Source organism: Bison bison, unplaced genomic scaffold (assembly GCF_000754665.1).
Source record: "Bison bison bison isolate TAMUID 2011002044 unplaced genomic scaffold, Bison_UMD1.0 scf7180017861871, whole genome shotgun sequence".
Taxonomy (NCBI): Eukaryota; Metazoa; Chordata; class Mammalia; order Artiodactyla; family Bovidae; genus Bison; species Bison bison.
In genome coordinates, this window is record NW_011492443.1 from 28,009 (window position 1) to 40,617 (window position 12,609).

The 12,609-nt window shown below is 40.7% G+C and overlaps 1 protein-coding gene and 1 pseudogene across 1 annotated transcript in view; both read right to left on the reverse strand.

The window, feature by feature from the left end:
- Positions 1–1,797: 1,797 nt before the first annotated feature.
- On the reverse strand, positions 1,798–9,865 carry LOC104983183 (annotated as a pseudogene).
- Positions 9,166–12,609, reverse strand: part of LOC104983186 (olfactory receptor 5B12-like) — a 10,717-nt gene continuing 7,273 nt past the window's right edge. Inside the window, exon 2 of the mRNA XM_010832645.1 lies at positions 9,166–9,272. Within this exon, the coding sequence (XP_010830947.1) occupies positions 9,166–9,272 (107 nt within the window). The remainder of the gene's footprint in view (positions 9,273–12,609) is intronic.

Here is a 12,609-nt window from a genome sequence, read left to right on the forward strand (position 1 = left end):
AGATGAGAAAGAATCTGCCTGCAATGCAAGAGACCCAGATTTGATTCCCGGGTCAGGAAGATCCCATGGAGAAGGGAATGGCTATCAACTCCAGTATTCTTGCCTGGAAAATTCCATGGACAGAGGAGTCTGGAGGGCTACAAAGAGTTGGACATGACTGAGCAACTAATGCTTTCACTCACTTTTACCGAGGAGTTATGAACAAAACAGATGAAGCTATTTCTCATATGGAATTTACGTTTAGTTTGAATATATACATAAGTACAAGATGGATTTAGAAAAGGCAGAGGAGCCAAAGATCAAATTGCCAACATTCGTTGGATCATAGAAAAAGCAAGAGAACTCCAGAAAAACATCTACTTCTACTTCACTGACTACACAAAAGGCTTTGACTGTGCTCAGTTCAGTTCAGTTGGTCAGTCGTGTCCGACTCTTTGCGACCCCATGAACCGCAGCACACCAGGCCTCCCTGTCCACCACCAACTCCGGGAGTTTACCCAAACTCACTTCCATTTTGACTGTGTGGATCACAACAAACTGTGGAACATTCTAAAACAGGTGGGAATACCAGACCACCTTACCTGTCTCCTGAGAAATCTGTATGCAGGTCAAGAAGCGACAGTTAGAAGCGGACATGGAGCAATGGACTCATTCCAAATTGGAAAGGAGTACGTCAAGGCTGTATACTGTCACTCTGCTTATTTAACTTCTATGCAGAGTGCATCATGCGAAATGCTGGGCTGGATGGAGCACAAGCTGGAATCAAGATTGCCGGGAGAAATATCAATAACCTCAGATGTGCAGATGACACCACCCTTATGGCAGAAAGTGCAGAGGAACTAAAGAGCCTCTTGATGAAAGTGAAAGAGGAGAGTGAAAAAGCTGGCTTGAAACTCAGCATTCAAAACACTAAGATCATGGCATCTGGTCCCATCACTCCATGGCAAATAGATGGGGAAAAGGGAGACAGCATGTTATACAGTAGGGCCTTGCTGTTTATCCATTTCGTATGTGATAGTTTTCATCTGTTCGTCCCAAACTCCCGATCCAGCTCTCCTTCGTCTCCCTTCCCCTTGGCAACCACCAGTCTGTTCTTTGTGTCTTGCAAGACAGTTTGTTTTGTAGATAAGTTCATTTGTATCATATTTTAGATTCCACATGTAAGTGATATCACAGGTGTTTGTCATTCTGACTTACTTTATCTGATATGATAATCTCCAGGTCCCTCCCTGTTGGTACAAATACCATTCTTGTTTTTATAGCTGAGTAGTGTTCCATTGTATAAATGTACCACATATTCTTTATCCACTCATCTGTCAGTGGAAATTGAGGTTATTTCCATATCTTAGCTATTGCAAATAGTGCTGACATGAACATAAGGATGCATGTATGTTTTTGAATTATAGTTTTGTCCTGATATATTCTCAGGAGTGGAATTATTGGATCATATGGTACCCCAATTGATCATTTAAAAGTCTTCTCTTTTTCAAAAACTAGCCATATGTGATTTATTTATTTAACAAATTTCCTGCTCCAGTCTGTATGTGCATACATGGGACAAAGGAACACAGTTCTAACCCTAGGCTTGTGTATGTTCCTGTTTTTGCATGTCCATTTGCATCAACATGATAATAATAGGTTTCCACTAGGAATCTAACATCATACGATGGGGGCATATCTCCTCAGGAAGATAAGTGCAGTGTGGGCCTTAACATGTGAGTCACTGAGCAAAGGATACCTTAGAGATGACGAAAGGATACCTTAGAGATGACGCTAACTTTTCTGGATCCTACATCATTAAAGAGCTAATCCTAGAGACAATTTTGATTTCTCAACAACCTTCTTGAATGCACTTTTGACCTCCCTGTTCCTCAGGTTATAGACCACAGGGTTTAGCATAGGTATGACCATAGCATATAACACAGAGGCCATTTTATCTGTATCCATGGCATGACTGGAGGAGGGCTGTAAGTACATGAATATGACTGTCCCATAAAAAATGGAGACAGCAGTGAGGTGAGAAGCACAGGTAGACAGAGCCTTCTGATGTCCCTCAGCTGAGTGCATCGTCAGAATGGTGATAAATATGAGCAGGTAGGAAATAAAGATAATCATGAGAGTAAAACCCACATGGAAGGTATTAATATAAATAAGAATCAACTCACTGATGTGCTTATCAGAGCAAGAAAGAATAATGACTTCTGGAATATCACAGAAGAAGCGATGGACCACACTGGATCTGTAGAAAGACAGACTGAAGTTATCTCCAACGTTTACAGAGACTGGCTGGATCCTGAGACTGTTGAGGTCAAGATCATCTGTATCAAAATCTGAAAGGGGCTGTGGAGTCTATGCGTAAGAGCCTATGACAAGACAAGCACACCTATTTTTTGTCATGGTAGTGGCACAATGCAGAGGTTTGCACACTGCTGCATATCGGTCATAAGCCACTGATGCCAAGAGGTAACTTTCCCCAGTGCCAAAGACCATAAAAAAGAACAGCTGAGCAGCACATGCATTGTAAGAAATGACCTTATTTCCTGTAAGGAATCCTGCTGTCATATTGGGTTTGACTGTTGAGGAGTAACCAAAGTCCACCAGAGAGAGGTTACTCAGGAAAAAGTACATAGGAGTGTGAAGGTGAGGGTCCAGCAGAATCAGCATGATCATCCCCAGATTTCCAGCTAGAGTGATAAGGTAAGTGAGGGTAAACATCATGAAGAGTGGGACCTGTAGTCCTGGGCATCAGCAAGTCCTAGAAGGATGAACGCAGTCACTTCTGTTTTGTTGTCCATGGTGTCTTTTAGGAATCACAGGATGCCCTGCAACAATGAGAAGTAGAGGAGCAGAGGAATGGAAAGGACAGGGCACAGTGGGACTGGATGCATAAATGCGCTGTGAACTATTTCAATTACAGCATAATTTGTTCCACAGCTCTAAAGCATACACATAAGAAAACTAGCGAAAAAAAAAGTAAAAATTGAAGGGTTTCATGGATCAGTCACCCCCATTTACTAATTTTGTATATGAGAAACTGAGGTAAAGAAAGGGTTATGACGACCTTGTCTAAGGTCATCATACTATTCATACTTTGGCTACCAGATGCAAAGAACTGACTCCTTTAAAAAGACCCTGAGGCTGGGAAAGATTGAAGGCGGGAGGAGAAGGGGACGACAGAGGATGAGATGGCTGGATGGCATCACTGACTCAATGGACATGAGTTTGAGTAAACTCCGGGAGTTGGTGATGGACAGGGAGGCCTGGCATGCTGCAGTCCACGGGGTCACAAAGAGTCAGACACAACTGAGTGACTGAACTGAACTGAACTGAAGGTCATCATATATCTGGAATGACTCCATCTTCCAAATCATATCTACTGAGAATAGAAACAGCTTACCCTTCTACAGTGCTCACTTTCAGGAATATACATATATACATGTACGTATATATATATGTCACAGCTGGTCCCCATTGTCTGTAGCAGTTAGGTTCTATAAAATAACAGTGAGCAGCGAATTCATGAATGCTTCTTTGCTCCCAGCAAAAATAGTTTCCTGCAAGACTCTGGCCACATTTTCATCAGTCGTTCAATCCAAAATATTTTTTATGTATGTTTCTCTTTAAAGAAATCTTATTTAATATATATGTGGATTCATTAACATTGATCTCACAGCCAACAGCATTATATGTCATATACTTATTTTCTCCTTAAGGCACATCACAGTCTTCTTTTAGCACTACACTCAGGAAAATTTAATTTTCTTAATTAAAAAATCACACAACAGGAAGCATAAAAATGTGAAAACTGACACTGCAAAGCCTGCATGAAAGCACTTGTACAGTATCCGTGGCGTGGAAGCACCCAGGTGTCCATCAAGAGATGGATGGGTAAAGAAATTATAGTCCCAACCCCTGGGCCACCAGGAAATTCTCTGGGAGATACTTTGTTGCTACTTGCCTGTCTGAGGATTATTCAAAGTGGCAAACAAAATCAAAATCAGGAGGTACCACCTCACACTGGTCAGAGTGGCTATCATTAAAAAGTCTACAAATAACAAATGCTAGAGAAGATGTCAAAAAAACAGAACCTTCTTACACTGTTGGTGGGAACGTACATTGGTGCAGCCACTATGGAGAAAAGCATGGTGGTGCCTTAAAAAGCTAAAAATAGAGTTGCCATGTGATCCAGAAATCCCACTCCTGGCATATATCAGGGCAAAAGTATAGTTCAAAAAGACACATGCACCCTGTGTTCATGGGCTTCCCTGGCAGCTCAGATGGTGAAGAGTCCGTCTGCAATGCAGGAGACCTGGGTTCGGTCCCTGGCTTGGGGAGATCCCCTGGAGAAGGGGAAGAAAACTGGCTACCCACTCCAGTGTTCCGGCCTGGAGAGGTCCATGGACCGAGGAGCCTGGCAGGTTGCAGCCCATGGGGTCACAAAGGGTCGGACACGACTGAGTGACTTTCACTACATTCATAGCAGTACCATTGACAATAGCCCAGACACGGAAACAGCCTACATGTCTACTGACAGCTGAGTGGACAAAGATGTGAGACACAAGCACACACACACACACACACGAGATACACACACACACACACACACACAAAAGAGAACAGTACTCAGCCACAAAAAGAATGAAATAATGCCATTTGCAACTAAATGGATGGAACTAGAGACCATCATATGATGTGAAGTAAAACAGAGAAAGATATCATATGGTATCATCTACATGTGGAATCTAAATATGACAGAAACGAATCTATCCATGAAACAGAGACAGACGCACTGACACAGACGTGCAGTTGCCTAGGGGGACGGGGTGGGGAAGGGCTGGATTGGGAGCTCGGGACTAGCAGATGCAAGCTATTATACACAGAATGAATAAACAACATGGTCCTCCTGTGTAGCACAGGGAGCTATATTCAGTCCTGTAATAAACCACAATGGAAAATAATATGAAAAAGAATGTATAACTGAATCACTCTGCTGTATACCAGAAACTAACACAACTTCAATAACAAAAATAAAGTGGCAAACAAACAAAAAAAAGAAATTGTAGTACATATATAAAATGGACTATTTTATATATATTTATATTTATATTCTTGAGAGTCTCTTGGACTGCAAGGAAATCAAACTAGCAGCCCTAAAGGAAATCAACTCTGAATACTCACTGGAAGAACTGATGCTGAAGCTGAAGCTCCAGTACTTTGGCCACCTGATGCGAAGAGCCAGTTCATTTGAAAAGACCCTGAGGCTTGGAAAAATTGAAGGGAAAAGGAAAAGAAGGCAGCAAAGGATCAGATGGTTGGATAGCACCACCGATTCAATGACAATGGACTTGGGCAAACTCCGGGAAATGGTGAGGGCCGGGGGGCCGGGCATGTTGCAGTCCATGGGGTTGCAGAGTCAGACACAACTTAGTGACTGAAAAGCAACAGCACATATACATGAAATCTAGAAAAATGGTACAGATGACCTGTACCGTTACTGGGCAGGAATGGAGTCACAGTCACGGACACGGAGAACAGACTTGTGGACACCGGGGAAAGGAGAGGGTGAGATGAGCTGAGAGAGGAGCACTGAAGCAGAGACATTGCCGTGTGTAAGAGAGACAGCCAGGGGAGGTGCTGTATAACACAAGGAGTTCAACCCCACCTAAAGGGGTGGGGTGAGGTTGGCGGTGGGAGGGAGGGAGGCTCAAGAAGGAGGGGACATATGTATATACTTATGGCTGATAGACTTCCCTGGTGGCTCAGACGGTAAAAGCATCTGCCTACAATGCAGGAGACCTGGGTTCGATCCCTGGGTCGGGAAGATCCCTTGGAGAAGGAAATGGCAACCCACTCCACTACTCTTGCCTGGAAAATCCCATGGACGGAGGAGCCTGGTAGGCTACAGTCCATGGGGTCACAAAGAGTCACATACAACTGAGCGACTTCACTACACTATGACTAATTCGTGCTGTCGTACAGACTACACTATGACTAATTCGTGCTGTCGTACAGAAGAAACCAATGCAACATTGCAAAGCAATTACCCTTTAATTAAATATCAAAAAAAAGAACAATATGGAAATGGAAATAAGAAGGTAGAACAATTGCCTTGTTCAACCTCTGCTGGAAATGTGAATGTCAAGCAACTCAGATTTTTTACCACTCTGCACATGTCCCTAAATGATCACAAAAGCTCTGCAAATATTTATTTTAGGATTAAAATAAATTTTAACTATAAGAAAATCTGTAAATAGGAAATCTGTGAATCTGAAGATTGACTGTATGTACATATATTCATTTCATCCTCTCAACAATGCTATGAGGTTCATAGTCATTAGTCATTACCATCACTGATTTTATGGGATAACTTAGGCTCCAAAAGATTGCTTAATTTGATTTACATGAGTAGTAACTGGCAGAGCCAAGCTTTATGCTCGGATAGACTAGTTCCTAGTTCTCATGATATTAACTGAAATTTGAATTGAAGTGAACTAATTCAACTTACGTCTTTCACCGAGTCCACTGGGCCACACTCAATATTAGTTACTAGGAATACTGAAAGAACTAATGTACTGTCTCTGGATTTGGGACTTACAGTGGAGTAACAGAGACATATGCACATGCAGCACAGTGACTGCAACAGCAAATGTATCCAACCAGAAACAACAGCACAGAAGGAAAATAGTGCCCTGAGTGTAAGAACTCAAGATCTGGGACGAGCTGAATAGCATTCTGAAAGTACCCTACCATTTACTATCGGGAGACACTGTACTAACTTAAGTTTTCTGAGCCTCACATTTCTCATGATTAAAAACAATGATGTACTGTGAATGGGGCCATAGTTAAAGTTAATAAAATAATGCCTGAGAAGCAATAAGCATAAGCCTGATGAGTGCTAGCTCTAATAATATATCAGGATGAAAGCATGGTTTCTACCTTGGTTTGGAAAAAGTAGGATGCAATAGTCAAGTCTTCAGGTTGTGGATTATTTTTGAAGTGTGATAGCCTCTCTTCTTAACTAGTCTTTCCTTATACAGGTGACACTGGTTAAGAATCTACTTGCCAATGCAGGAGGCTCAAGAGACCTGGGTTCAATCCCTGGGTCGGGAAGATTCCCTGGAGTAGGAAATGGACTGTAGCCCACCAGGCTCCTCTTTCCTGCCTGGAAAATTCCGTAGACAGAGGAGCCTGGTGGGCTACAGTCCATGAAATCTCAAAAAGCTGGACACAACTGAGCTATTGAGCACGCACACACACTGTATCCACTCAGATCTTCTGACCCCTCCAGCAGGCCTCACTGTGTCTTCCCTGCCTATCATTGGCTGTAGTGGCCATTTGCTCAAGTTATTCTTTGAGATCCATATTTTACCTTGGGTTGAAAGAGTCTTCTTCTGCTTCAACTTACTCCCATGGCCATCACCTATAATCTGCATCACAAAAATCTAGGGTTGAAATTGTATTTGATTAGCTTTCAGATCTGCTTTTGAGGTGATCTTCACGTTCTAAATTTTTTTCATTTGGACCTGAAGCTTATGTCACAGCTTCCCTTTATTAGTAACCACTCTTCTTTACCATCTTCCCCTTCACAATTTTCATGCCCAGAGCATAAAGACAATTGTATTTGTTCACCCTAAACTAATATAAATAACTTTTTAGCATATTCTTTGTTCTATAATCTCTAATAAGAGCTTTTTATATATGCAACTGTGTATATATTTCATTTTATCCTCATGACTTAAATTAGGTAGCATAATATTTACACAATGCTTATGATATTTATTAAGGTAATTTATGAGTTGACAGGAATAACTTATAAGTTACATTTTTCTACAACTTTATCCTACAGTGTTATAAGGTATGGATTATTATTATCCACATTTTGGTGTTATGGAAACTGAAGATTTGAGAGGCTACATTACTTCAAAAAATTCCACACCTAATAAGAAATAAATTCAAGAGTCACACCCAGGTGAGAGAGATTTTAAAGCTTATGCCCTTAGCCACCACTCTTTTGACTTTTCGGGATGTGCTAGGGGCTTCCCAGGTGGCTCAGTGGTAAAGAATCTGCCTCCAATGCAGGAGACACGAATTCACTCCCTGGGTTGGGAAGATCTCCTGGAGACGGAAATGGCAATGCATTCCAATATTCTTGCCTGAGAAACCCCGTGAAGAGAGGAACCCTGTGGGGGTTCCATGGACCCCTGTCCACGGGGTCACGAAAGAGTTGGACACGACTGAGGATCTAACAACAACACGGTGTGCTGGTAATAATGTGAGTGACATTAAGGGGGAAAGGAGGCTGAAATAAAGGCTTCATAATTCATGAAGATCCTCTGCTGGTCCAAAGAAGTGTCATTTCACCCCGTTCTATTTAACTTCTATAACAAGCCTAGAGTTAGTAAACAGAATGAAGCTACCACATCAGAGCACAGTCTGTGCTCTGTTCTGTTTTTGTTGCTGTCTGTCTGCTCTTATCCTCTTAGGAACACTGCCTGCGCGGCGTTTCCTGAGTATCACAAACTCCCCACTGATGTAGATTTTGATATTTCATAACCAGTTCCTCCTCACAGTTTGAGGAAAGTACTGAAAACATCCAATATTCTGTGACAATATCACATAGTAGACCCAGCCTCCTTACTGTTTTTGCATGGATTTCACTTCTCACTAAAACCATATAGGAAAACATAGAAGCTTACCCTGCTCCTTGACAAAACGGGAAAGGCAACCAGCAGAAACTCAGCCAGGGTGGAATGTATAAGTCTATCAGAAAAGCTCTCTCGGGTACTGGCAAAAAGATTTTAAGGTCTCTGAAGAGTGAATAGTGGAAGAAAAATCATTTACATGGAACTAGGAAACCTGGGTTCAAGCCCTATATCTTGAATGTATTATTTATGATACCTTGGAAGAGTCATTTACCTCTTTCAAGCTCTGTTTTCTTATTTATGAAACAAAATAATAAACTTACCTGTCCCACACATCTCACAGAAATCTGTCTGTGAGTAGCAAATGAAAAATGATGTACAAAACACTCGGGCAAAGGGGTTATCATTTTAGCCTCAATAAGTATAATCCTGATTTTGGAGTGTTTTCTTTGACTGTGGCTGCAGGTTCTAAGCAAATTCTGTTTGGAGGAAAACTGACATGTGTGCTAGAAACTATTACCATTCAGGTGAATAAGAAGAGGAACAACGGGGCTGTGTGCACAGACTGGCCCTCTATTGTGATGTTTAAAGTAGTAACTTTGGAGATTCCAAAGGCTACTGAACGGGAACCTAGAGAAGTCATAGGGACACAGAACAGTCAGGGGAATAGGCCCCTTATGAGAACATCCACAGCTCTTCATCTCGCTTGTTTAGCAGAAAAGCAATTAAACGGTCTGTGGGGAGTGTGAGCGCCTGTTGAGTAAGTGCACCGATTCATTTGCACTACTTGGCCTTAGAAAAATCATTGTCTGGCTGAGGATGCATAATTTACATAAAGTTATAGCCACACTTTTTAATGTATAGCTCTAACAGCTTATGCAAAAGAGTGTGGCCATACAGCCACCACCCCATCATGACACAGAACAGTTCTATCAACTCACCTAATCTCCCATGCCAGCCACCACCCCATCATGATACAGAACAGTTCTGTCAACTCACCTAATCTCCCATGCCAGCCACCACCCCATCATGATACAGAACAGTTCTATCAACTCACCTAATCTCCCATGCCAGCCACCACCCCATCATGACACAGAACAGTTCTATCAACTCACCTAATCTCCCATGCTTCTTGATGCTTGACCCTTCTACCGCCTAGCAACCACGAACCTGTTTGCAGCCCTGACAGTTCTGACTTTGTAAGAATGTCATTAAAAAATGAATCAAACCATAGGTTGGCTTTTGAGGGTGGCTTCTTTCTCTTAGCATAATGAATTTGCAATTTATGGATTTGTGTAGTTCTTCTGCAGTCGGTTCCTGTTGATTGCTGAGAGGTAATCTGTGTACTCAGCACAGAGTGTTTATCCATTCCACAGCTGAAAAAAAATTGGGTTGTTTCCAGTTTTTAGCTATTACAAATAAAGTGTCGATAAACATTCACATACAGCCTTTTATGTGAGCATATGCTTATATTTCACTTGGATGGATTCTTCGGAATGAGATTTCTGGGTTATATGATATAGTCAACCTGTCTTCCAAGACGGTATACTATTCTGCTTTCCTGCCAGCAATGTATGAGAGTTCTGATTGCTCCATATCTTTGGCAGTATTTGATATTTACAAGGTTTTTAAATTAGTTACTCCAGTAGGTTTCTAGTGTATCTCTCTCTCTTTTTTTTAGTTTGCATTTCTCTGATGACTGATTATGTTGAACATCTTTTTGTGTGCTTATTTGCCATCCCTATTATCCTTTTTTGTGAAGTGTCTGTTAAAATCTTTTGCTCATTTTACTGTGCTTGTTTTATTATGATAGCAATGTGAGAATACTTTGTGTATTCCAAAATGCAAGTCCTTTACTGATAAGGACTCATATGTGATTTGTAAACACTTTCCCCTGGTTCGTAACATACCTTTTAGAGTTTTTAACAAATATTCCAAATATATCAGTGGAAAATACATACTATACTTTCTATTTAAAATTGCCTTTGCAAAAATTGTCAAATGGCCACTAACTGTATCAATATTGCTGTATTTCTCAAATCTCTGTCGAGCTCCAGTAACGTTTACTCGAATGCAGCTATCCTTTGTCCAATATTGCACTACTCGACTATTGTAGTTTAAGGGTGGATCTGGAAAGGAGGACTGTGAGTGCTTCGACTTTGCTGCTCTTTGAAATTATCTTGGTTATTCTAATTTATTTGGTTTTCCATATAAATATTCCAATGTGCTTCCCAAATTTTACAAAAATTCTTTCTTCGATTTGGGAACACAGATATCTTAAAATTATTTAGTCTTCCAATCCATGAATGTACTGAATTTCTCCATTTATCATATCTGATTTATATTTTTGTTGTTTAATCACTAAGTCATGTCTAACTCTTTTGCAACCCTAGGGACTGTAGCCCACCAGTTTCCTCTGTCCATGGGATTCTCCAGGCAAGAATTCTGGAGTGGGTTGCCATTTCCTATTCCAGGGGATCTTCCTGACTGAGGGATCGAACCTGCGTCTCCTGCATAGGCAGGCAGGTTCTTTACCACTGAGCCACCAGGGAAGCCTCAAAATTTTATAGTTTTCAACACATCTTACACATATCTTGCAAGGCTTATACCTAAGGACTTTATGTCATTGGTACTGTTGCAAATGGTACTGCTTTAAAATTACAATTTGTATATCATATATGAAACAGATCGCCAGTCCAGGTTCGAGGCATGAGACAGGGTGCTCGGGGCCGGTGCACTGGGATAACCCTGAGGGATGGGATGGGGAGGGAGGTGGGAGGGGGCTTCAGGAAGGGGAACACATGCACACCCATGGCTGATTCGTGTCAATGTATGGCCAAAACCACGACAATATTGTAAAGTAATCAGCCTCCAATTAAAATTAGTAAATTAAAAATAAAATACAGGAAAAAACAAACAATAAATAAATAAAATACAATTTCCAATCATTTATTGACATTATATAGAATTATGATGGATTTTTGAATATTGACCTATCTTCTTGATAACTTACTAAACTCATTAGTTCTATAGTTTTGTTATTTTCTTTGTGATTTTATAAGCAGAAAGTCATATATTCTCTGAATTGTGGGAATTTTATTTATTCTTTTCCAACCAATGTGTTCTTTTTTCTTTTTTTCTTGCTTTGCTGTATTAATGTCTATCATGATGGATAGAAGTGGTAAGAGGAGATATCCTTGCCTATTTCTAATCTTGGGGAAAAAGCATTCAGTCTTTCATCATAAAGTGTGAAGCCAGCTATGCTTCATAGCTGTTTTTTTATCATGTTTATGAAGTTTCCCACTACTCATACCTTTTGGAGAGTTTTCATTGTCAATAAACGATGAATTTTGTCTAAGGCTTTTTCTGCATCTATTGAGATGACTGTATGGTTTAGTCTAGTGCTACCATATGATTTCATTCATATGTGGAATATAGAACAAACAAACATGTAACATGGAGAGATCTAGAGGTTGTCAGACTAACGAAGTCAAACAAAGACAAATATATGATATTGCTTTTACGTGGAATCTAAGAGGGGTCATATAAACGGACTTATCTACAAAACAGAAATAGTTACAATGAAAAAAATAAACTATGGTTACCAGGGTTAAGGAGGAAGAGGGATAAATTGGAAGATTGGAACTGACATATACATACTACTATATTTAGATAACTAGATAACTAATAAGTACCTACTGTATAGCACAGGAAACTCTGCTCAGTACTCTGTCATGGCTTATATTGGAAAAGAATCTGAAACAAAGTGCACATATGTATAAATGATTGACTTTGCTGTACACCTGAAACTAACACATTGTAAATCAACTATCAGTTCCGTTCAGTTCAGTTGCTCAGTCGTGTCCAAATCTTTGCGACCCCATGAATCGCAGCACGCCAGGCCTCCCTGTCCATCACCAACTCCCGGAATTCACTCAGACTCATGTCCATCGAGTCAGTGATGCCA